The sequence below is a fragment of the Syngnathus scovelli genome, chromosome 7, assembly GCF_024217435.2.
Source record: "Syngnathus scovelli strain Florida chromosome 7, RoL_Ssco_1.2, whole genome shotgun sequence".
Classification (NCBI taxonomy): Eukaryota; Metazoa; Chordata; class Actinopteri; order Syngnathiformes; family Syngnathidae; genus Syngnathus; species Syngnathus scovelli.
In genome coordinates this window covers 12,668,550-12,695,818 of record NC_090853.1, presented here as the reverse complement: position 1 = coordinate 12,695,818, position 27,269 = coordinate 12,668,550, and the positions used below count along the sequence as shown (strand labels likewise).

The 27,269-nt window shown below is 44.2% G+C and overlaps 1 protein-coding gene across 4 annotated transcripts in view; it reads right to left on the bottom strand.

The window, feature by feature from the left end:
- Positions 1 to 4,480: 4,480 nt before the first annotated feature.
- snx19b (sorting nexin 19b) overlaps positions 4,481 to 27,269 on the bottom strand; it is a 50,460-nt gene continuing 27,671 nt past the window's right edge. For 3 of the 4 annotated variants that reach the window (XR_011087074.1, XR_007482718.1, XR_007482713.1), the window contains one exon: positions 14,385 to 14,506. Coding sequence is in view for 1 of the 4 variants with exons in the window: in XM_049725688.1 (XP_049581645.1) it covers positions 7,580 to 7,703; positions 7,816 to 7,903; positions 14,322 to 14,506 (397 nt within the window). In the remaining 3 variants the exon portion in view is untranslated. Of the gene's footprint in view, positions 7,704 to 7,815; positions 7,904 to 14,321; positions 14,507 to 27,269 lie in introns of those variants that run through there. The other variant, XM_049725688.1, reaches the window with a different exon arrangement.

The window sequence follows — 27,269 nt, the reverse complement described above, 5'->3', positions numbered from 1 at the left end:
ACTCAGTTTTTTCCTCCTTGAAGACTACCAGCCGGTCTGTTGTGGTGGTTGGAAAGGTCACACCCTCTTGTGCAGCAAGAAGAAGATCTCTTAAAGCATCTTGACGTTCTGTCACAGTAATAACTCCACCCAATGAAACTGCCTCCCACTTTGGAGTTTCCAGGCTCCTACTTTGAGCTGCAAAATGTTTTGCTGCCCTCCAGACCTGGGCGACAACCTTAACCAGGCGGGTCAGGTTGCTGAACCGTCCTTCATCCACCAGGTTTCGGGCAGTAATGCCAGCAGGTGGCCTCCGACACTCCAGATCTAGTGGGTCTTTCTTCACCTGTGCTCTTGTGAGCGCAGATGTAAATACTTTCTTCTGCATCTTCCCAACACTCTCTTTGGCAGTTGCTGATACATCCTTTGCAGACTTAACTGGCCACTCGTCAGCTGGAAGACTCAGGAACTTTGGGCCTTGCTGCCACAGTGAATTTTCCTCCAACTCTTTTGGGCCAGCCCCACCGAGTGATAATATCCGCAATGTTCAAAGTTCCAGGGATCCACCACCAGTCCTGAATCTGTGTGCTGCCCTGGATTTCTCCAATCCGGTTGGCGAAAAAAGTATGGAATCCATAGCTTTCACGTTGTATCGCACCCAGTACTGTTTGGCTGTCAACAAAGTGATACCACTGCTTGACTTGGATTCGGCCCTGTTGCTCGAAATACCTCTTCAACCGGGCAGCGAATACTGCTCCACAAAGCTCTGCCTTGACTGCCTCCCCCTTGTGGTCCAACGGAGTCAGCTTAGCATTGGACTCCACCAACCGCACTGTAATTCCTTGGTTGTAGGCCCACCGCAGGTACAGGACAGCACCATACCCATGCTCACTGCCATCGGAGAACGTGATTGCATCAGGCTTATCCAGCATGCCCGCTGGTGTCAGGGCTCTGTAAAACTTGACCTTCCTCAGCTGAGCGTATTCTTCAAAGAGGCAGATGGCATCTTCTCTGAGCTTTCCTGACAGCGGCAAGTCCCAAGTATCTTTGATGGTTCTAGACTTGGGTTTGGCCTCCTGAAAAGCTCTTCGAACCAAAATGGCCCGTTTTTGCTTAACAGGTGTTGTTAGACCAATAGGGTCATACAGTCCAGAAACTTGGCTCAGCAACTCTCGTCGTGTCAGTGGGTCTGGTGTCTGAGCTCTCACCTGTTCCAGATGAAGGTCTTGGCCCAGCCTCATTTTCCTCCTCCTCTTCGAGAAGTTTACTCTGACCATAACATGAAGCTTGTCGTCTTCCAGAGTGTAGCCGAGTCCAAGAGCTTTATTGTCCTCTTCTTTAAGTTGATTCGGCAGAATAACGGTCCTGGGAGTAGCCACCTGCTCCTGCTTTTCAGATGACTCCTTCCTATTTTGACCAGAGAAGACCCACGGCTTTAGCTCGAAGCCTCCTGCTCTCAGGATCTGCTCTACATTCTCCGTGATGACTTTAAGCTGTCTCAAGTTGCCATGAGAGGTCAAGATGTCATCAACGTAGCTATCTTCCTGCAGTACACGACGCACTTCCTCAAGGTGGCTGAACTGGGGGAGATTAGCAGTCTCTCTCATGGCAAGCCTGCTGGCTTGTCCCCAATGTTAACTCTCGTGACAGCGTATTCGCCCAGCTCCTCTTCCTCAGAATCACGCCACAGGAACCTATGCAGATGCACCTCTTGTTCTTCCAGCCAAACAGAGCTGTAAAATTTTTTTCTGTCTCCCAGCGCAGCAAACGCTCCCCTCCTGAATCTGAGAAGCACAGCGCGGATTGGGTTAAGGACATCTGGGCCCTTCAGAAGGAGATCATTTAGGCTCACCCCTCTGCACTTCTGACTACTGTTCCGAACCAGCCTCACCGGAGTTGTAACGGAGTGTGGGTTAGGTGCAATGAGGTGGCTAATATACCATACTGGGCCAGTCCATGCACGGAGGATGTCTTTGGTCAACTTCATAGCAGCTCGGCGTTCGACCATCTCATGGACTTGAGCTGCATAGGCGGCCTTCCACTCTGGTTCCCTGGCCAGCCGCCTCTCAATCCTCAAGAATGTGGCCTCAACTGCGTTCCTGTTCCTTGGCAATGTAGCTGGATCTTCGACCCAGGGGTACTTGGTGTGCCAGTGAGGGCTCTCACTGTGAACATCAGCAGCAACATAGGTGAGCCCACTCCTTACTACCTCCAGCTCCCTTTCTTCAGCGAGGGTCATTTCTTTACCACCTGGCTGACAGTTTCCACAACGACAGCCCCCACTCTCCTTGCCTCTGAAGGGCCTCCCAGTCTCTTTTCCAGCGATGAAAGTCTCGCCTGATGCCAGTGAACTTGGGGAGGGGGGTTGGCTTTAGCCTAATGGCTGTTGGGTAGCTGATGGAAGCTGCACTTACACTTCTTTCAACATCTTCTTTAGCTTTTGCTCCAATGAACCATGCTTTTCTGGACATTAACTTGGGAATGATGCTTTCAAGCTCCCTCACACGCAGTTGGAAGTCTTTCTGCTCGGCGGGAGGGGCCCAACACTTCCACTGTGTGTGCAGCTCCTTTGCTCTCTTAATCAATCTTTCCATGTAATGAAACAGAAAGTCAAAGGCCTCTTTACTTCCATCAGGTTCAAGGGACATCACAGTCTTTACTTTCTTCTCTGCAGCCTCTACTGCCATCGTCACTTCCTCTTCTCCGAAGTTAGCCCAGAGTGTCCTTTGAATGAGGTCCCTCAGCTCTTTCAGTTTCATCTCACACCCTTCCGCAGTTTTCACAATATCGGCCTTTTGCTGTTCGCTCAAACCGGGAACTTCATCAGGGTCCTCCTCCAGCTCCATCTCTGCAAGCTACTGGGTCTCCACATCCTCGTTTGCTTCCATGACTTTGCTGGACTCAATTATAAGGGTCTTGAAACTGTCTCTGAGCTCCTCTTCAGACATTATGGCATGCATCCGGACAATGTTGTTGGCCAGCCTGGAGAATTGCCGCTTTGCAGACGTCCTCTTGGCTTTGAGCTGCTCCAATGACTGAGTCGGCCATCTTTCCTTCCCACCAGGATTCAATTGGCGTGAGCTGATACTCAGCGTGTTACCAGGCCTCTGGATTTCCAGGCCTGGTCAGCTGCTGCTCAGGATACTCCGGTCTTCACACCGGTTTTTCACTGTCAAGTGGCCCACACTTTTGTGGGGTTAAACTGCAGCTCCCCACTTGAAAGGCGCTTGGACAAAAGGACTTGAACTGGACTTCACTCAGTGATCATGACTGGTTTTTCTTTCTTGTCTTTGTTTTATTTTTGATTATTTTCAGCCAAACACAGCCAAACACAGCCAACACAGCCAAACACAGGTGAAAAACCTTGAAATAAACACAAATAGATGGTCAAACTCTAAACCATAATTAAGCAATACAACCCAAAATCAAATACTTAAGTTTTAAATACTAAGTCAGAATGACTTAGCCAAACAGCTTTCAACCCTGGTAAGTACACACAAACTTTTTTCCCGATTTCTTTTTTAGCTTTTACTTTTTAAAATACACCACATAATTTACCACAATTTCACTATAATGTTTAGCATAACCATAACCCATATCAATTTTAAATATTAATTTCCAAAGGCACCCAGATATGAGCTGTAGCCCCATATTCAAATGTCCAAAGGCTCACCGGCTCCTTCTTTTGTTTCGTTTACCAAGCTTTCCGCTGCAGTCCTGCCCTTTTGTCCAAGCGCCTTTCAAGTGGGGAGCTGCAGTTTAACCCCACAAAAGTGTGGGCCACTTGACAGCTGTCGTCGTTCCAAATTTCCAAAAGACATTCTATTTCATCTTCTCCCCAAACTATGCCGCGTCCAGGTGGCGTGGCAGAACTTTGAACGGCACACTCTATACATTTACTATTACCACGGTCACGACTACGACTTGCTGCTGCCATTGGATTTTCTGTTCTCTACAGTCTTGTCTTCGCGCCTACCTGCAGTCACGTGACCAATCTACGGCAAGCCAAGGAGGTTACAATACAGTGCAAAAAGGCGAAGTGAACCCAGTGCGCTTTGTGTTCACAATGCAAGATTAGGCGAACCGCACCGTTGACTTTTTAGCGAACCGTACTGAGACCACCTTCTGAGGAGGTCTCAGTACGGTTCGTTTTAAAGGGGTCTGAGTACGGTTGGCGCGTTCACATATGCGCAAAAAATGCTGAGTCATCGATCTGAGTTCGCTTCGAGGGCTGAAAGGGACCAAGTGTGAAAACACCCTTATAGACCGAAAATTACGCTAATAAATTGTTTTGCCACATCTTGTGGCTTCTGGGGGCCAAGGGACTATGTGATGAGGATCTTAATTTGTACAACAGCAGTGGGCAATAGTGATAATTTGGGGAGAAAATCTGGCAAACAACGGTTGACATGGCACCCATATGCACGTTAGGTTAACTTTAGGCTCTAAATTGCCCATATGTGTGAATGCTCAGTTTGACAATTAAAGCATGAAACACAGCTGTGACATTCCATTTAATGTTGCACTATGATCATGACAAAGTGGAATAAATACATTAAAGTGGATATATGGCACACAAAAGCGTGCATTTTGGCATTCAAAACATCGCATCACCTGCAGCAAAGCTATGACAAAAATGTTGTGCACACCTGTACATGTACATTAACATTCAACTCTTCAGTTGATTTTTTAACGACATGATTACCGTATTTTCCGGACTATAAGTCGCTCCGGAGTACAAGTCGCACCAGCCATAAAATGCCCCAAAAAGTGAAAAAAACATATACCGTATTTGCCGGTGTATTGGTCGACCTTTTTCGATCCAAAATCGACCGAAAAAAATCGACCTCGACTTATACACCGAGTCATAAAATTTAACTTCGTATTCATCGCTTCAAATGTGATGGTAACCAAGGCCGTTTCTCATGCATCTCATTGTGCGTTGCACTTAGAAAATTTGAACCGGGCGGCGTGCGTGAGTGCGCGGCCCGCTGGAAGTCGAATGAGGCTCAGCGATCTCCTCTGCGGTGCTTATAAACAGCCGATCCGCTCGGCGGGGGCTATTTTCGGCCACTCGGCGCGTGCGCACGGCCTCCCGGATGTGCCGGGCGGCGTGCGCGAGTGCGCGGCCCGCTGGAAGTCGAATGAGGCTCAGCGATCTCCTCCGCGGTGCTTATAAACAGCCGATCCGCTCGGGGGGGGCTATTTTCGGCCACTCGGCGCGTGCGCACGGCCTCCCGGATGTGCCGGGCGGCGTGCGCGAGCGCGCGGCCCGCTGGAAGTCGAATGAGGCTCAGCGATCTCCTCCGCGGTGCTTATAAACAGCTGATCTGCTCGGCGGGGGCTATTTTCGGCCACTTGGCGCGTGCGCACGGCCTCCCGGATGTGCCGGGCGGGTGCGCGAGCTCGCCGGCCGCTGGAAGTCGAATGAGGCTCCGCGATCTCCTCCGCGGTGCTTATAAAGTGCCGATCCGCTCGGCTTGGAGCTATTTCCGGCCTCCCGTTGGTGCCGGGCGGCGTGCGCGAGCTCGCCGACCGCTGGAAGTCGAATGAGGCTCCGCGATCTCCTCCGGCGGTGCTTATAAACAGCCGCATACGCACGGCCTCCCGGAATTTGAACACATTTCGTCAATAAATTTCGCATATTGAATTTTGAAGTTTAATATAATGCAACAATTGAGCTCGACTTATACAAAGGATATATCATAAAATCGTAAATTTCCGTCGAATTTTAGGGGGTCGACTTATACACCGAGTCGACCTGTACACCGGCAAATACGGTATAAGTCGCTCCGGAGTATGTCGCATTTTGGGGGGCAATTTATTCGACAAAATCCCACACCAAAAACAGTCATGAACGAGCAACAACAGGCTAAACAATAGCAACAACAGGCTAAACGATAGGTATGCTAACGTGACAAATACAAACAAAGAGCTGAGAACGGGCCTGACGTAACATATAGAGTGATTAAGGACAACTATTACATGAATAACATGTTTATAAAACCATCGGTGTCACTCCAATTCATTAAATAGCAACAACAGGCTAAACGATAGGTATGCTAACGTGACAAACACAAACAAAGAGCTGAGAACGGGCCAAATAATAATAAATAATAAATATAAGAGGAGCAAAAATAGAGCAAGTGTACATACAGCAGACAGTGGACTTGGATATGGTGCTTTAAAGTGTTAATTGCTTTATTTGATGTTTCTCTATTTTTTATGTTTTGAATATGTTCAAGATAAAGATATAAAAGCATGTGAAGTGATCAACTATACTAAAAATAACATGGGAAGTGGTCAACTATACTTGTAAGTAAGTGATGTCTTAATGCTCAAGTAAATATTTGTGAAATAAAACATATATAAGTCGCTCCTGAGTATAAGTCGCCCCCCCACCCAAACTATGAAAAAAAGCGCGACTTATAGTCCGGAAATTACGGTACCCGCAGTGCAATTATAATCAGGGCATTCCATGTTCTTACTTTCTACGAGATTAGATGAAATTAGAAACATTGGTCATAAATTGAAGTTTTTCTTTATGTTAATATGTAAATAACGTAATGTAATAATAATATGTAAAGTGACACCATATAACATTATTATAATCAAACACGTGATCAGTAGTCACTAGCTGGATATGGGCACTTTGATTCACTTAAATTAGGATTCTGCACAGCAAAAAAAGGAAAAGAAAAAAGCGCTTCATCAGAAAGAACATCCTGACACTAACCAGAAAGAATTTCTTATTGTTCTCTGGAAAGAACATTGTTGTTATTTTTGTGTAACACTGACTTTGACCTTGTATGAGGGTATGATTTACCGAAACTATGGAGCAGGAACCCAACAAACCAGATTCAGTTATGATGTTATTTAATATTATTATTATTACCGAGCAACTGTCAGTGTAAAATAGTGTAAACTACATGGTTGATTGTCAAGTAAACACACACAAATTTGGCAAAATGCTTATAATATAGCTCAAGCTCGCTGGATCATTTATTATCGGTTTAAGAACAATATGTTGACGTTATGGCAGCACATGGTTATATTTTAGTAGGTTTGGGTTCTGAGCGGGAATTGAATTTCCAGTGTGCATCTTGAACTGGAAAGGTTTGGGAAACCATGAGTGTGGGGGGGGGGGGGGCAAGATGTGTAACAGCTCATTTGGGTTGTCTTCTCAAAGAACATTGTTGTTATTTTTGTGTAACACTGACTTTGACCTTGTATGAGGGTATGATTTACCGAAACTATGGAGCAGGAACCCAACAAACCAGATTCAGTTATGATGTTATTTAATATTATTATTATTACCGAGCAACTGTCAGTGTAAAATAGTGTAAACTACATGGTTGATTGTCAAGTAAACACACACAAATTTGGCAAAATGCTTATAATATAGCTCAAGCTCGCTGGATCATTTATTATCGGTTTAAGAACAATATGTTGACGTTATGGCAGCACATGGTTATATTTGAGTAGGTTTGGGTTCTGAGCGGGAATTGAATTTCCAGTGTGTATCTTGAACTGGAAAGGTTTGGGAAACCATGAGTGTGGGGGGGGGGGAGATGTGTAACAGCTCATTTGGGTTGTCTTCTCATGCCACAAGTTTTTCTGGGTTTTTGGAAAGGCTTTGCAGCAAACTACTTTGAAAGCTTTGCTCTGGTAATTCAGGAACCAGGAACTCCACTAAAAGGTCACAGATGCTGTAAACCAGATGTCTAGCAAAACAGAACACAGGAATTTAATTAGAACAGCAATTGACTACTGAATCACTAGAATCAGATCATTAAACTTTAATTCACATGATGCGTTCATTGGGTCCACACTTACCTGTTAATGTAGGGGTTTTGGAACGAATCAAAGACAGACTCCCAACTGAGTTTGTACTTTGTGGAGCTGAGCAAATCTGTGACTATGTCTGTGAACACAAAGGCGAGGAAAGGAAATAAAATGACTGCCTAAATTATTTTCATATCAAAGTATGGGAAGCACCTGTTCCTTGTGTACATTTGGGTTTGGCTATGAAAAAAACAGCAGTGTTGACTTCAACAAATTTGACACATCCATCCATCCATCCATCCATCCATCCATCCATCCATCCATCCATCCATCCATCCATCCATCCATCCATCCATCCATCTTCTTCCGCTTATCCGGGGTCGGGTCGCGGGGGCAGCAGCTTTAGGAGGGACTCCCAGACTTCCCTCTCCCCAGCCACTTCATCCAGCTCATCCCGGGGGATCCCAAGGCGTTCCCAGGCCAGCTGAGAGACATAGTCTCTCCAGCGTGTCCTGGGTCGTCCCCGGGGTCTCCTACCGGTGGGACATGCCCGGAACACCTCCCCAGGGAGGCGTCCAGGAGGCATCCTGATAAGATGCCCGAGCCACCTCATCTGGCTCCTCTCAACGTGGAGGAGTAGCGACTCTACTCCGAGTCTCTCCCGGATGACCGAGCTTCTCACCCTATCTCTAAGGGAGAGCCCGGACATCCTGCGGAGAAAACTCATTTCGGCCGCTTGTATCCGAGATCTCGTTCTTTCGGTCACGACCCATAGCTCGTGACCATAGGTGAGGGTAGGAGCGTAAATCGACCGGTAAATTGAGAGCTTTGCCTTTTGGCTCAGCTCTCTCTTCACCACAACGGACCGGTACAGGGTCCGCATTACTGCCGACGCTGCACCGATCCGCCTGTCGATCTCACGCTCCATCCTCCCCTCACTCGTGAACAAGACTCCAAGATACTTGAACTCCTCCACTTGGGGCAGGATCTCATCCCCGATCCGGAGAGGGCATTCCACCCTTTTCCGATCGAGGACCATGGACTCGGATTTGGAGGTGCTGACCCTCATCCCGACCGCTTCACACTCGGCTGCGAACCGTTCCAGCGAGAGCTGGAGATCACGGCCTGAAGAAGCCAACAGCACCACGTCATCTGCAAAAAGCAGAGACGCGATGCTGAGGTCCCCAAACCGGACCCCCTCAACGCCTCGGCTGCGCCTAGAAATTCTGTCCATAAAAATTATGAACAGAATCGGTGACAAAGGGCAGCCTTGACGGAGTCCAACCCTCACTGGGAACGAATCCGACTTACTGCCGGAAATGCGGACCAGACTCTGGCATCGGTGATACAGGGACCGAACCGCCCTTATCAGTTGGCTCGGCACCCCGTACTCCCGAAGCACCCTCCACAGAACCTCCCGAGGGACACTGTCGAACGCCTTCTCCAAGTCCACAAAACACATGTGGACTGGTTGGGCGAACTCCCATGCACCCTCGAGGATCCTGCCGAGGGTGTAGAGCTGGTCCACTGTTCCACGGCCAGGACGAAAGCCACACTGCTCCTCCTGAATCCGAGGTTCGACCTCCCGACGGACCCTCCTCTCCAGCACCCCTGAATAGACCTTACCAGGGAGGCTGAGGAGTGTGATTCCCCTGTAATTGGAACACACCCTCCGGTCCCCCTTCTTAAAGAGGGGAACCACCACCCCAGTCTGCCAATCCAGAGGCACTGTCCCCGATGTCCACGCAACGTTGTAGAGGCATGTCAGCCATGACAGCCCCACAACATCCAGAGCCTTTAAGAACTCCGGGCGGATCTCATCCACCCCCGGGGCCTTGCCACCGAGGAGTTTTTTAACTACCTCAGTGACTTCGACCCCAGAGATTGGAGAATCCGCCTCAGAGTCTCCAGGCCCTGCTTCCTCAATGGAAGGCGTGTAGGTGGAATTGAGGAGGTCTTCGAAGTATTCTCTCCACCGACTCACGACGTCCCGAGTCGAGGTCAGCAGCACGCCATCCCCACTGTAAACAGTGTTGACGTTGCACTGCTTCCCCCTCCTGAGACGCCGGATGGTGGACCAGAATTTCCTCGAAGCCGTCCGAAAGTCATTCTCCATGGCCTCACCGAACTCCTCCCACGCCCGGGTTTTTGCCTCAGCAACCGCCGAAGCCGCGTTCCGCTTGGCCATCCGGTACCTGTCAGCTGCCTCCGGAGTCCCGCAGGCCAAAACGGCCCGATAGGACTCCTTCTTCAGCTTGACGGCATCCCTTACCGCCGGTGTCCACCAGCGGGTTCGGGGATTGCCGCCACGACAGGCACCAACGACCTTACGGCCACAGCTCCGGTCGGCCGCCTCAACAATGGAGGCGCGGAACATGGTCCACTCAGACTCAATGTCCCCCGCCTCCCCCGGGACGTAGGAAAAGCTCTGCCAGAGGTGGGAGTTGAAGCTCTTCCTGACAGGAGATTCTGCCAGACGTTCCCAGCAGACCCTCACAGAGCGTTTGGGTCTGCCAGGTCGGACCGGCATCTTCCCCCACCACCGGAGCCAACCCACCACCAGGTGGTGATCAGTTGACAGCTCCGCCCCTCTCTTCACCCGAGTGTCCAAAACATGCGGCCGCAAATCCGATGACACGACTACAAAGTCGATCATCGAACTGCGGCCTAGGGTGTCCTGGTGCCAAGTGCACACATGGACACCCTTATGTTTGAACATGGTGTTCATTATTGAAAATCCGTGTCGAGCACAGAAGTCCAACAATAGAACACCGCTCGGGTTCAGATCAGGGGGGCCGTTCCTCCCAATCACGCCCTTCCAGGTCTCACTGTCATTGCCCACGTGAGCATTGAAGTCACCCAGTAGAACGATAGAGTCCCCAGAAGGAGCGCTCTCCAGCACTTCCTCCAGGGACCCCAAGAAGGGTGGGTACTCTGAGCTGCCGTTTGGTGCATAGACACAAACAACAGTCAGGACCCGTCCCCCCACCCGAAGGCGGAGGGAGGCTACCCTCTCGTTCAGTGGGGTGAACCCCAATGTGCAGGCGCCCAGCCGGGGGGCAATAAGTATACCCACACCTGCTCGACGCCTCTCACCGTGGGCAACTCCAGAGTGGAAGAGAGTCCAGCCCCTCTCGAGAGGGCTTGTACCGGAACCCAAACTGTGCGTGGAGGCTAGTCCGACTACATATATCTAGTCGGAATCTTTCTGCCTCGCACACCAGCTCGGGCTCCTTTCCAGCCAGAGAGGTGACATTCCATGTCCCAAGAGCCAGCTTCTGCAGCCGGGGATCAGACCGCCAAGGTCCCTGCCTTTGGCTGCCGCCCAGCTCACATTGCACCCGACCCCTTCGGCCCCTCCCACAGGTGGTGAGCCCATGGGAAGGGGGACCCACGTTTCCATTTCGGGCTATGCCCGGCCGGGCCCCATGGGCGAAGGCCCGGCCACCAGACGCTCGCCTTCGAGCCCCGCCTCCAGGCCTCGCTCCAGAGGGAGGCCCCGGTGACCCGCGTCAGGGCGAGGGAAAACAAAGTCCATTTATGTTTTTCATCATAAGGGGCTTGGGTGAGCCGTGCTTTGTCCTGACCCCTCACCTAGGACCCGTTTGCCATGGGTGACCCTACCAGGGGCATGAAGCCCCCGACAACATGGCTCCTAGGATCATAGGAGCACGCAAACCCCTCCACCACGATAAGGTGACGACTCGCGGAGGGGATTTGACACATTCAGGATTTATGTGGTCTATCACTAATCACAAAGTTATTAAAAAAAAAAACATATCACCAATCGATTTACAAGGTGGGGAAATGTGCTGTTTTAAATGACTTGTTTATTTCCTTCACTTGTGTATTACTGCGTATGAACTTTTTACCACGTTTAACAATGTCTGCCATGCCAGTTGAAGAATCTTTTCTAAAGACATACTGGAGCAGCCTACTAAGAGAGCACGGAAGTAAGCCTAGTGGTCATGAACCAGTGTATTAGTTTTTCAGCATTAGTGAATTGCAAGAAAGTTTGAATAATGCAATTCAAAGTTACGCAAGTGAGAAAATGCTCCCTTTGACACTTTTTTGGACACGAGTGTTAAATGGTATCCTCCTGGTCAGAAGGTCAAAATTGGAATCAAATGATTGGCTCCCTAACACTTTTTACATTAAATAAAGTTTTGCAATTTTCAGAATAACAGATGGTGATATTTCACTTATCTTTGTTTTTTAAAAGTTCCTCTCTAATATTTCAAACAGTGGCACTTAATGAAATAGTTATAAACTTACTTGATTTAAAATTCCTGATTGTTTGGCAGACTTTGGCCCACCCACATTTAGGCTGAAAACTGCGACGTCAGACTGATATTAGTGTCAGAAGAGTGTATTTCTTTATATTAGTACATGCCACTTGGTTTCTTCACAAATCAATCCAATTGTTATGTCTCCACAGCAACTATTATTTTTAACTACTTTAAAGTGGTCAAAAATAGCTCCAGAATAAATCTATGAAAGCTCTTGAATGTTGAAAATGTCTGAGAAAGGTTGTAAAATGGCATTTTGTAAAAAGGGCATTAAGGGGCAATTACTTTTTTTTTTTTTTAGCTCCGAAACTGATTGATATTTTCATAAGTGACTGCTGAGCAAACAAAATACCTAAACCGGGCTTGTTCTTGAAAATTGGACCATCTGGTTGTTAGCGGTCTTTTAAATTCTACCAAAATCAAAAAGTGAAAAGTGTCAACAGCATCTCTAATAGGGCGTTCAGAATTGGAAAAACAAAAAAAGGACTCTGAAGTTTTACATCAATCTCAATGGCTCTTGGATTAAAAAAGAATCAGTACCGTATTGGCCCGAATACAAGACGAACCTGATTATAAGACGACCCCCTCTTTTTCAAGACTCAAGTTTGAAGTCTTTTTGAACACGAAATTTAATATTTATACAGAAAATAAGTACAGTGCATCTGAAACAAATGATTATAACAATATATTCGAGAGAAAAAGCATGTTATTTTGCCTCATTCAAATCATGCAAAAACTGTCTATCACATCTTAATATCTGAACATTTAAATATGCAAACTAAAGTGCAATCGCATTTGTAAATAAATGGCTTCTGTTTTTTGAAATGTAAATAAACCTGTTTCTCTATTTTCTGTTATCGCTTCTCTTATTTTCTTCTCTTTTCTTTCTTACCGCCAGTGTTTCCTCTAAGCTGCGCAATTGTGCACTGGTCACGCAGTCTCTGCGCACAAGAAAGTCCATGCTACGCACACAAAAAAAAATCTGCATAAACTGAGTGATTAATATGTAATGTTAGACGTAATCTCACCTAATTAGATTAATCAATTAAGTGGACGAATGATTTTCTTTCTGTGCTTTCAGGAATTGACGGGTGTCCAGCCAATGATATGGTTCACTTATGCTACATAGCGAATCATAGGATTGACAGTGCTTGAACATGTGTCCTGCCCATCTGTGCCGCGCAGGTTAGCTAGCTAACGACTGTGCGGCGGAGTCAAGTGATGCAAATGCTAAATTAGCTAATGGTGGCGAAACGAATGAGCAGCGACACATCCACTGGCCAAGCCAAAATAAATAAGAGATGCGGCAGTTCTTGTAAGATTGAATGGCTGTCGGAGTGTGTGCAAGTACAAGAGGAAACGGTGAAACTGGGTGAGATTTTTTCGAATGAGGAAGGTCTCCTCTGCAAAACATGGAGTGAAGCCAAAGTGGCGGGCGAGTTTACGGAGGGAAAAATATGGAAGGAATGGAAGTTGGACTACCTCAAGCGTCACATTCAGCAGAAATGTCATTTGAAAGCTGTTGGAATTGTACAAAGACTCAAGATGGAACGGGATCGGTACATTATTGCAAGAGAGCGCAAAAGACCGACAGAAAAGGACAAAACACAAAACAAAATCCGATCCCCCGAGCAAGTTAAAGTTCGCATTGACAATATTTTATTTATTTATGTGGATATGTATGTAGGTAGGTAGGTAATTATTTATGTATTTATTTATTATTTAATCTGGTGGTGCACAAAGTGGTCCACAGTGTGCACAGGGACCTTGTGTGTTTGCACAGACACTTTAAAAAGTAGAGGGAACACTGCTTACCGCTATTTTTTATTTTTCTTCTTCGTGCTACCGCTATTTTTATTTTTAGTCTTCGTGACAGGGGTTCACTTTGGCCTGGGGAATTAAGTTCAGCATTCGCTTCAAAGATATTTGGCGCCATCTAGCGATGTGAATGGGTATAACATCTAGACCCCGAATGTAAGATGATCCCCACTTTTTCAGTCTTATTTCAATGCAAAAAACACCGTCATATATTTGGGCCAATACGGTATGTGCCAAAATGCCAAATATCACATTTAATAATCAGTTTATACCTAAACAAAACAACTTGAAATGAAATCATAAAAATCATAGCCAAGCAAAAAAGCCTCATCCACACATCATTGCTGTGAAAACTTGCAAGTGACAGTGTTGCAACAGTTATCTTGTAGTATTTGGATTGATTTCATTCAACCTTAGCGCTTCCACTATAGTGAAACTCAAATTGTGTACCTGGCAGAAGATTCATAAGACAATAATAGGCTTGATTCTTGGTGTTGTCCTTCTGCTGCTGACTTCGTTCTATTTGAGGTGAGGTGGGCAAAACTCCTCCTGGCCATACAGACTCCTGGATAACCTGAAGGTAATGGACCCAATATCTGGTACATGTCAGATTGGCCACACTCACATCCAGCCATCTGAAATTTGAAAATATACAAGAGTTTCAGGTTTGAAACATTGAAGAAAACTGGATTTTAGGTTAATCATATTTTATAATAATACATTTATTTGTATTTTCTATTTTTTTTCAGGCTAAGAAAGACACTTTATTAAAAAAAAAAACAGAAAAAGTGATATCATGCAAACGCCAGTCTGTTGCACTCACGTCACGACAGGTTAACACAACGGTCATCGAGGTCATTGTGCTGTGACCTTGTCATTGAGCCTGACTTGAGCGACACTGAACAATCAGCTCAGAACAGGATATCCATTTGCGATGCGGCCAATGCCTCATTGCATCCCTATACAGATATAAAACTTTAAGTAGGGCAGAGTTCCCACTTGGCATTATTAAATTGTGACCTAGACCATTTCAAATAAGGAAAAAATATATATCTTTGTATAAATTTCCAGGTGAGCATGCTAATATATCGAAAGATTAGTCAAACCTAACCATTCACGTGTGTTCTGAAAGCAGTAAGTGCTTCTCGTTGGGTTAGTCCTGGTGACTATTTGGTCAAAATTGTTCAATGCAATGTTTTGACCCCAACCAAGCCAAATTGTCAACAAGATTACTCGAACCTAAGCACCCGCCTGTGTTTTGAAAGCAGTAAATGATTCTTGTTGGGGCAATTCTGTTGGTTTTTCCTTCTACCATTGGTCAAAATTGTTCACTTTAATGTCTTGGACCTCAACCAAGTTGAGCATGCTAAGTTGTAGGAAAGATTACTCAAACCTAAGCACTCATTTGTGTTCTGAAAGCAGTAAGTGCTTCTCATTGGGGTAGTCTTGGTGACTTTTCAAACTATCTTTTCAAAAGTTGATGATATCAAATCATGACCATATCAAATGGAGGCCTTGACGAGTCTCCTGTTCCAAAACCTATTCTCGGGAGTTTCAGCATTCATTTGCAATAGCATGACGTTCTTGGTCATTAACACACCCAATACAATTGTACTGATTGGTATTTTATCTGCAGTAATTGCTTTTGTTGGGGTATTGTTGCTGCACAAACATAAAGTTCCTGGCCATTGGGAAATGGCGGGAATTCAATTCTTGGATGATTTTTGCTGGTTTTGCATGCATCAAAATATTCACGTAGTCACTTTGTGATGACCTCGAATTGAAACAACAATGGTTTTCTTTTCACAAGTGCTTCCTTTTGGGGTCGTCGCGGAGGTGAATTACTCAGAAACAGCTGTTCTCACTGATAACGATTGCATGAATTTACAACGATTATAGCCCATTCATTATACGCAATACATTCCTGAAAACACATCATCCTTTTTACATTTATATGCATGAAAGGCTGAGTTTAGTTTCAATGGCTGAAATTTGTATTTAGGAAGACTGCACAACTTCTCTACCCAAGAGAAGACTTAAACTTAGTGTCAAACGGTACCAAGATCGAACGAGTTAATGAGTATCAAATGCTTGGCATAACACTTGATTGTTTACTTAACTGGAAACAACAAATTACAAACTTGTGCAAACAAATATCAAGAAATATGGCCATTCTGTGGAGGCTGCAAAATAAAATTAGTACATCTGCTTTAAGAATAATGTATTTGACACTCATAGAGCCACATCTACATTATTGTTCAGAGGTCTGGGGTCACGCATACCAGACATCAATAGAACCACTTTACAAACAACAGAAAAGAGCACTGAGGATCATTTGCAAAAAGCCGTACAATTCTCACACGAACAACCTCTTTATAAACACTGGAATACTGAAGCTCCAAGACTTAATCACTTTTGCAGGACTGTTAAATGTGTACAAAGCTTCTAGATGTATGCTACCAGCAAATATTCAAAGCCTATTCACCCTGAGGGACACAAAACACGACCTCAAAGGATTATTAAACTTTGACCAACGACAAGTGTCCAGTACACTCAGAGGTCAATCGCTGACGGTTGCCGGTGTAAGAAATTGGAACAAACTAAACTCTGACCTAAAACTATCCGAAAATTTCAAGGACTTCAAGAAAAAACTGAGAGCCTCTCTCATATCAAATTACGTAAGCTGAGTCCGCGGCAACCCTGGGACGAAAGCATTGATAGCTGTTTGTTACACTCGATACAAATCATTCAAATTCCAAATATTAGCATCATACATAACCATAAATTTTTGATGTTGGCTATTTTGAAACTAAATGTGTAAATGCACTAATGTACAAATATTAGCATCATACATAACCAGAAATTTTTATGTTGACTATTTTAAAATTAATGTGTTACATAATATCTGTGAAGACTCTCATGAAATTGCTGTGTGATAAATATCTGTGAAAACACGAAAAATCTTTGGATGAAAGTTTTGGGACGGGACTCGATAAGCAAGACTGCTTCCACCCGTTCCGTTTTCGGCAAGTACGAAACGAACTCTAAGCTTTGTAAAGAAAGTGTGACTTTGATGATGTCTGCGTACAAGCTGAAATAAACAAAAAAAAAAAAGGAAGCAGGAAGAAGTTTGACGAATTAAAACTGGCAATGCTCATAGGAAGGAAGACCCGAACTCTAAGTCTGTTGCATTTGCCACACTTATTAGAACAGACACTTGCTTGAATCTGAAAATAGTAAGTGCTGCTTGTTGGTGCAGTCAGGCAGACAAGATCGCCAATATTTATGTCCATAGTGGCACTATAAGGATGTACCTTTAGAAATTTCCAGCAAGATTACTCAAACCTAAGCACTCAATTGTGTTCTCAAAGCAGTAAGTGCTTCTCGTTGGGGTAGTCCTGGTGACTTTCCAATCTCCCGACCATTGGTCAAAATTGTTCAATGCAATGTCTTGACCCCGACCAAGTTAAATTGTCAGCAAGATTACTCAAACCTAAGCACTCGACTGGTTTCTGAAAGCTGGAAGTGCTTCTCGTTGGGGTAGTCTTGGTGACTTCCCAATCTACCATTGGTCCAAATTCAAGTTCAATGCAATGTCTTGACCCCAACCAAGCGAAATTGTCAGCAAGATTACTCGAACCTAAGCACTCACCTGTGTCCTGAAAGCAGCAAGAGCTTCTCGTTGGGGTAGTTCTATTGGTTCTTCCTTCTACCACGATTGTTCGATTTAATGTCTTGACCTCAACCAAGTTGAGCACGCTAATATGTCAGCAAGATTACTCAAACTGAAGCACTTGCTTGTGTTCTGAAAGCAGTAAGTGCTTCTCATTGGGGTAGTCTTTGAACTTTCCAAACTGTCTTTTCAAAAGTTGATGATATCAAATCATGACCATGTCAAATGGAGGCCTTGACGATTTTCCTGTTCCAGAACCTATTCACGAGAGTTTCAGCATTCACTTGCAATAGCATGACGTTCTTGGTCATTAACACACCCCAAACAATTGTACTGACTGGGATTTTTACGGCACCAAGTGCTTTTGTTGGGGTATTGTTGCTGCACAAACATCAAGTTCCCGGCCGGCCATTGGGAGATGGTGAGAACTCAATTCCTGGATGATTTGTGCTGCTTTTGCATTACTGAAAAATATTCACGTAGTCACTTTGTGATGACCTCAAATTGAAACACCAATGTTTTTCTTTTCACAAGTGCTTCCTTTTGGGGTTGTCGCGGCAGTGAATTTCTCAGAAAACAGCTGTTCCCACTGATAACGATCGCATGAATTGACAACGATTATAGCCATCCATTAACCCCAACACATTCCTGACGTCACCACCCCCCTTTGACATTTAAATGCGTGAAAGGCGGAGTTCAGTTTCAATGGCTGAAATTTGTATTTAAGAAGACCGCACAACTTCTCTACCCAAGGAAGCAGGAAGAAGTTTGACGTGGCAGGTCTGGTCCATCAGGGAACTGGCAGTGCTCATAAGAAGGAAGACCTGCACTCCAAGTCCGTTGCATTGACCCAACTCGAACGATTGCTTGAATTTGGAAATGGTAAGTGCTGCTTGTTGGGGCAGTCAGACAGACATGATCGCCATGATTTGTGTCCATAGTGGCACTGTGTTTGTGCCTTTAGAAATTTCCAGGTGAGCATGCTAATATGTCAGCAAGATTACTCAAACCGAAGCACTCACTTGTGTTCTGAAAGCAGTAAGTGCTTCTCGTTGGGGGTAGTCCCGGTGACGTTCCAATCTACCTACCATTGGTCACAATTGTTCAATGCAATGTATTGACCCCGACCAAGCCAAACTGTCAGCAAGATTACTCAAACCTAAGCACTCACTTGTGTTCTGAAATCAGTAAGTGCTTCTCGTTGGGGTAGTCCTGGTGACTTTCCAAACTACCATTTGTCAAAATTGTTCAATGTCATGCCGAGTTGAATCGTCAGCAAGATTACTCAAACCTAAGCATTCACCCGTGCTCTGAAAGCAGTAAGTGCTTCTTGTTGGGGTAGTCTTGGTGACTTCCCAATCTACCATTGCACAACTAAACAAAAGGAGGAGTTAAGTTTCAATGGCTGAAATTGGTATTTAAGAAGATTGCACAACTTCTCTCTACCAAGGAAGCATGAAGAAGTTTGACGTGGCAGGTATGTCCATCAGGGAACTGGTAATGCTCATAGGAAGGAAGACCTGCTCTCCAAGTCCGTTGCATTGACCCAACTCGAACACTGGCTTGAATTTGGAAATAGTAAGTGCTACTTGTTGGGGCAGTCAGACAGACAGACACGATCGCCATGATTTGTGTCCATTGTGGCACTATATGGATGTGATCTAGACCATATAGAATGAGGGAAAAAACTGTATTTTAGAAATTTCCAGTTGAGCATGCTTAGTTGTCAGCAGGATTACTCAAACCGAAGCACTCACTTGTGTTCTGAAAGCAGTAAGTGCTTCTCGTTGGGGGCAGTCCTTCCCAAATTGTGGACCAAATCCAACACAGCTGTTCCCACTGACGGCTATTGCATGAATTGACAACGATTATAGCCATTCATTAACCACAATACATTCCTGATGTCACATCATCCCTTTGACTTTCCAATCTACCATTGGTCCAAATTCAAGTTCAATGCAATGTCTTGACCCCAACCAAGCGAAATTGTCAGCAAGATTACTCGAACCTAAGCACTCACCTGTGTCCTGAAAGCAGTAAGAGCTTCTCATTGGGGTAGTTCTGTTGGTTCTTCCTTCTACCACGATTGTTCGATTTAATGTCTTGACCTCAACCAAGTTGAGCACGCTAATATATCAGCAAGATTACTCAAACCGAAGCACTCGCTTGTGTTCTGAAAGCAGTAAGTGCTTCTCATTGGGGTAGTCTTTGAACTTTCCAAACTGTCTTTTCAAAAGTTGATGATATCAAATCATGACCATGTCAAATGGAGGCCTTGACGACTTTCCTGTTCCAGAACCTATTCACGGGAGTTTCCGCATTCATTTGCAATAGCATGACGTTCTTGGTCATTAACACACCCCAAACAATTGTACTGACTGGGATTTTTACGGCACTAAGTGCTTTTGTTGGGGTATTGTTGCTGCACAAACATCAAGTTCCCGGCCGGCCCTTGGGACATGGTGGGAACTCAATTCCTGGATGATTTGTGCTGCTTTTGCATTACTGAAAAAGAAAAATATTCACGTAGTCACTTTGTGATGACCTCAAATTGAAACACCAATGTTTTTCTTTTCACAAGTGCTTCCTTTTGGGGTTGTCGCGGCAGACGTGTATGACCTTAAATTAAAAAAGGCATTACTTCCTGGACTTAATACCGTAATTTTCTGACTAAAAGTTGCTCCGGAATATAGGTCACATTACCCATAAAATGCACAATAGCGTGAAAAAAAACATATAAGTCGCTCTGGAGCATAAGTTGCATTTTGGGGGTAAATTTATTCAACAAAATCCAACACCAAGAACAGACATGAACGAGCAACACCAGGCTAAACGATAGGTATGCTAACGTGACAAACACAAACGAAGAGCTGAGAACAGGCCTGACGTAACATTCAGAGTTATTAAAAAAAACTATTACATAAACACGTTTATAAAACCATGTGTCACTCCAATTCATTAAATCCATCGATCGTTCTTTGTCAACAATGGGTGCGCGCCGCTGATATATAAATATTCCACAGGCCCATATAATATAAGATATATAAATTTGATATCAAATAACTATTATATAAGCAATATTATCAAACTATCTGTGCACTCTAAATCATTAAATCCATCGATCAAATTCCTCGTCCTTTGTCAACAATGCCGCGCGTGCGCCCTGACGTCAGCCCTGACGTCAGCCCGTCGTTATTCCACAGATCTAGTATATAACTATATTGTAGCGTTAACGAACAACAAGGAAAGACGTGGGTTTGGTAAACGGCTCTTTATTTAACAAAACAAACTTCCAGGCGTGTGGCGGCATGGACTTCCAGCCACGGAGGTGGAAGAGAGTTACATAGAATAGGAAAAGCCATGACCGAGCCCCATCCACCCAGCCACCCGGCCGAGCGCCGGCCGCCGACTTCTATCCACGGAGGTGAAAGAGAGCACCGTAGAGTAGGACCGGGCGTGCATAAAAGCCATAATAGTTTTTCAAACCTTCTGTGTCACTCCAAATCCTTAAATCCTTCAAACTCTTCATCCTCCGTGTCACTTAGAAACAAAGCCTCTAATGATGCCGGTAGTACATGGGGCCCTTCGTCATCTTCGTCATCCCGTGATCAATCTTTGTCCTTTTTGTAAACAACCGCCACGCCGCGTCGCGCTGCTGACGTCACTTGAAATTCAAATAACAGTAATCCCTTGCTACATCGCGGTTCGTTTATCGCGGTTTCACTTTTTTTTTTAAGTTTTTGAAAAAAAAACATAAGTCGCTCCTTATTATAAGTTGCCCTCCCACCCAAACTATGAAAAAAGACGCGACTTATAGTCCGAAAATTACGGTAATTAGTTGCACCAAACCTTGGCAGTAATAAAAGAAATCAAGTGTGACAGATCTGACAGTGGGTTTAAAGTTAATGAGGATTATATAGTTGTTGATTTAAAGTGGTTTATTTTTAATAATGTGTTTTCACGTATTTCTTTGTTGACATATATTTACTTCTATTCACACAATGGTATCAACAAACTGGAATGTATTAATTGTACTGGCATTCATTTCCATTACAAACATTAACTCGATTTATGAACGTTTCAGTGTACAAACGGAGTCACACAACCAATTTTGGTAAATTCGTTATTTGAGGTTCCACTGTACTATGTGTATACTTTGTAGAGCTGAGGTCTAGACTTGCCCCCAGTAACAGTATATTTTGGTCATGGTTAAAGCTCAATAATATTTGTGGTTTTCAGCATCTTAGACAAAAATCACACTATTCAACTAAGTTATGTGTCACTGTAAACACATTCACAGGGTACTGCTTGTACCCTGACAGTAAAAAAAAAAAAAACATTTTGCCATCAGGACAAATTTACAATTTGTGTGAGATTCCACTGTAACTTACTCGCAATGTCAGTTACGTTTGTAAAACAATGTAAACCAGTCTTTGGCAACAAATGTACACCCATGGTGGCAAGCAACTGGTGGTCGTACCTGCATCTATACAGCCTGGCACAACCCAATGAGGCATTAAATGCTCCTTGCCTGACCAGGCCAGTACAAATTTAAAAAAATTTATACAATGAAGTCGACATGTTCATTGCTTCTTAATATTAAATATTCAAAATTTTGGGGTATGTCCACTTAAATTGCTAAATCATAAGCGACTCAGAGAATGAATGGATGGATCGTTTCCCGTACTGTGCACATTTATTCGTGTGTCAATCTTAATCCTTAAGGCATGAACAAGATATAACACCCAGGAAATGTAAAATATTCTGTTAGATTTTATACTGAGGGGGGAAAAACAACATTCAACAAAAGTAACTTCACAGAACTAAAACAGATTATACAGGATTATACATTATCATGAATACACAGGGCCATTTAAATATTCTGGCACGACTACCTTTTGGCTCATGGTGGTCCACCCAAAAATGCTTCATGTAATACCCAGCATAGTCACTTCAAAGCAAAAAGGTCAACAGTTCATTCCGTTAGTGTACCAGAAAAATATTGAGGTGTGACTTAATTCGGACCGAACAGCTATTGAATGTACAGTTAGCACGGTTTCTAATTAGGAGCTTGGTCGGTCATCGCTTGTGAGAACAATACCACAGGAACATCCTGAAAACAGTTTACATTTCGAGATAAAATCATTCTGGAGCCTGTGAGCAAAAAGGAAGAAATCACCAGTCATTATGCGGATGTGGCAGGACCATAACTAAAGAATTCCTGGGTAAAAAGAACACTACTTCTTTATTTGATTACCCACAAAAACCACAAAGATCAAAGCCTATTGTTAGAGTGAAGGCACGTCAGCGTACAAAATGACAAGCGCTTGGTTGAAATAAGAAATGTTATTCAGCAAAGGTTCTACAGGGAATTTGAGCAAGTCAATCAAGACGGTTTTGAACATTAGCATCACAAAGAGGCAAGTTTGTCTTGGATAGATCCTGATTTTATATTCCCTTGAAGGCCAGAAAGTTTTTTTTTTTTTACAAATTATCCGAGCTAATTAATATGTGGGGGCACAACAACAGATAAATGTGTAAGGAAAGAGACGATTGTTGGAATACATTCTTAAAACGCTGTCACGTTACAAAATTCTCCTTCAAAAACGCATGCCAATGGGAATAACATTCCATACCTGCAAGGCGTCCAGTCACTTCAGAACAGTGAGATGTGCTCTAATTTGCTCAGATTTATTGACTTTCCAGATTTAAAGGCCTGGAGAATAATTATGTGGAAAAATGAAAAATTGACCCTGTTGATGTCAACTTCTATTGACTTAAATTGCTAAAAAATACCCTAAATCTGACACAATACTTAATGCAGTAGAGAGGACACGCATTCACTACGAAACAAAGTGATACAGCTGCAAAGAATCTCCTGACACTGCACTGATTTTCTTGGAAAATAATTAAAAAAAAAAAGATGTAGCACCAGGTACTGAGTAAAATCAGCTCTACTTAAAATGAGAGGTGGAAACAAAATGTCATATCGGTCAGTAAGCCCAAGTGTAAGTTAATTGGCCAGCTGTAAATCAGTCAAGGCACTGCAAGCTTTCTATACATCCTAAATGTTCCACTTTGACAGCTATTTTAAAGGGTGTATGCGTAATTACTTATACACTCGTTGTCCACAAAATTAGGCTTGTATTTAAAATAAAATATGACCAAACAATATCTTTATCAAAATAACACATTTAATAACCTATTAATAATCAGTTTGGTTTGACAAATGAGCTATTGTGTTGTGGTTAAAAAGTAAATTGCATCAATTTAGTGATATACTGGTACTACTTCTTGTACAAGTATTTTATTGTTCAGGTGTATCTAATAAAAAGTCCACTAAACGTACCAGCCAATGCAGTTGAAAAACTAACAGTTTTAAGGGGGAAGTAAACCCCCAAAATGTCTTTATTATAATATGTTGTATGTTCCTCCACTAGTCGAAACACTGCATTGTGATTAACATTTCATTTTGGGAATACGAGTCAACTAGCAAAATTCACCCATTTTTTCCATCTCAGCGGTGACCATTTTGCCACTTCCTGTCGACTGAAAATGACATCACAGTTTCGCCAGGTCATGGGTTACAACCAGTGAGTCAGCTTCAGAAAACTAGTGAGATGTGATTGGTTGTGACCTGAGACCTGGCGACTCTGATGTCATTTCCAGTCAACATCAAGTGTTAAAATGGCTGTCTCCTGAGATATTAAAAATAGGTGGATTTTGCCTGTTAATTTTCTATTTGACAAACAAACCATTAATCAGAACATTGTGTTCTGGCTAGTTGTGCTGCACGGAACATATTATTACAAAGAACATTTTGGGGTTGACTTCCTCTTTAACACCTACTGAAGTGGTTTTCACCTCGCTGTGATGTCTGCTCCCAGCGAAGCATACAGCTCAATCAGGCAGTCTGGTTCACCAGTGCCACCTTTAATCAGGCCATGGTGAAAAGCTTGAGTCATAAATGCCCCTTCCATTTCATTTGTGGTTTGAATGTGGACACATGCAGTTTGATTGGGACTGTCATGGTGCCTTGATTCACACGAAGGTCAAATCATAAACATAGCATCTGAGCTGTGGCCCAGAACATCACATACGGTACACACAAATTTATATTAACACTGTCTTGGTTCAGGGCATATCACATTATATACACTGGGGGCGGCTCGGTGGAGCACTGGCTAGCACAACCGCCTCACGGTTAGGAGGGTGCGGGTTCGATTCCACCTCTGGCCCTCCCTCTGTGGAGTTTGCATGTTCTCCCCGGGCCCACGTGGGTTTTCTCCGGGCACTCCGGTTTCCTCCCACATCCCAAAAACATGCTTGGTAGGCAGATTGAGCACTCCAAATTGTCCCTAGGTGTGAGTGTGAGTGCGAATGGTCGTTCGTCTCTGTGTGCCCTGCGATTGGCTGGCAACCAGTTCAGGGTGTCCCCCGCCTACTGCCCGATGACTGCTGGGATAGGCTCCAGCACACCGGCGAGCCCAGTGGGGACAAGCGGTACAGATAATGGATGGATGGACTATATACACTATAAATATCTAGCTGCTACTAGATCTCTGCCATTACTACAATAACATTCATCAAATTAAATTTGTGCTATCATCCCCACTTGAGTCTTATTGCAATTACTGTGGGGATTCATTTCCCATTGGCCCAAGAAAATCCACACACAGTTTTCAGCCAATTAAAGCAAACGAATGCCAAGTAATGCTATATCAGATGTTGCGTTCTGGTGGAGTCTTCGTCTCGACTGCGTTATTGCTACTGCAAAACCCACCAGAGTGATTTTCTAGCTCAACTGTCAAATAAATATTCGTAAGCCGGGAAAATGGACAGAAAAATACCACAGCTTGTCGATCGACCTACAAAACTGCATAAAAATTGGATTTTTAGGTATAGCAACTGTCTTACCACTCAGTTACAAATACAAAACACAGAAGGAACACACTTAAGCCACAAATATGTTGCCCAAACTCCACACTCCATAACGGCAGATGTTTGGACAACAATTCAGGCAAGGAGGTCTGCAGGGGTGTCAAACTCATTTTTTGTCACGGGGCCGCATCATAATCGTAGTTTCCCTCGGAGGGCCGTTATGATTGTCAACTCGTAAGACTAGTAAAAACGGTTCAAATATTTTAAAAAGACAAACAGTAATAAAATTGCAAGCAATATCTCTGTTTTTTTTAAAGTGAAGACAATTTGGAACAGCCATGTCCAAAGTCCGGCCAGCGGGCCAAATCCGGCCCCCGGTCATATTTCATACGGCCCACAGCTTCGGTCTTATAATGTATTATTCATGGCCCGCCTGCACTGTCAAACTGAATTTTAAAAAAAAATCATGAAACTTGAAAATGTAATTCCTCCTATTACCAAAAGGTGGCAGCACCAGCCCTCTCCGCTCATTTCTGCCATGGCGACTGCAACGAAAACGAGGAAAGTTGACATTGAGGGCCGCCGCTTTCAAGAGAAATGGGAATTACAATACTTCACTGAAAATCAAGGCAATTGTGTTTGTCTAATTCGTAAAGAGACTGTTGCCTTGTTTAAGGATTTCAACCTAAAGAGACACCATCAGACTAAACATGCTAACACATACGACAAGCTAAGAGGGAGTGACCGCCCTGATAAAGTGAAGCAGCTCCAAGCTGAACTGGCATCACAACAGCGATTCATCACGTGGGGCTGTGAGTCAAAAGTAAATCAAAAGTAAATGTTAGGTTCAAAATCAGCAAAAGGATCAGCAGACAAAACCAGTGAGGCAGAATATTGAGTCTTTTCTCGCGAGGAGTGCATTCAGACTTACAGCAATCCGACTACACTAAAAATCTGTTTTACACTCCTCGCTCTTTTTATTTGGAATGCCCTACTCACAGTGTGAGACGATTAGCCCTTAAGGGGGGGGGGGGGGGGGGGGTTAGGGTTAGGGTTAGGGGGGGGGGGGAGAGATTGTGGCTTCGTCTCGTAAGAAACAAAAAGTAACGCACAAAGTGTTGCGTGCAGATATGGCTATATCAGCAAAACAGTTTAAGCGATATTCTGAGAGATAAAAAGAGAAAGTGTCGTTCTTTAACAAAGATCAGAAGGTTCATGACGCATTGTTTGACGTGTTGTTTTCACGATCTGTTCTGGTGGACGCTGAGCTGTCAGCAGCATCTTGTTTGACACAACCGTCATCTCGCCCCTGACCCAGCCGTAATCCTTCTGTTCTGTTGTACAAGATAAGAATAAGCAAGGCAAAGCAGCAAGCATACTGAACAGTAATATTGTGAATAAGTACTCATTAGAGAACGCATGATAACATATATATACAATTTTTCTAACAATTCCCCCCTGTTTATCATAAGTTCTCGGGGACTAACTTATCACCCAAATGGCCACTTCAAAAGATTTTCAGCCAAGGGATCACATTTCGCAAGAACTAACTTACACTTGGGAGGAAATTGAGTCTTAATCGTCAAAGCCAGAGTCACGAAACAAATCGGACAGGTTTACCACAATGGATTCGCTGACAGAGTCGTCACTAGAGAAAGAACTCCCGTCGATCGAAAGGTCATCCCTTTGGAGTAACGGAAAAGTCTCAGCTGGTGGAGAGATAGCAGTTGTAATTAGCTTAATAATTAAGGATCGGAGACAAGGAATGCAGCAACATCCACACAGGGTTAAAATGGCAGAGAAAACGGCAATGGAGACCAGGACCGAGGAAACCAGGGTGCGGT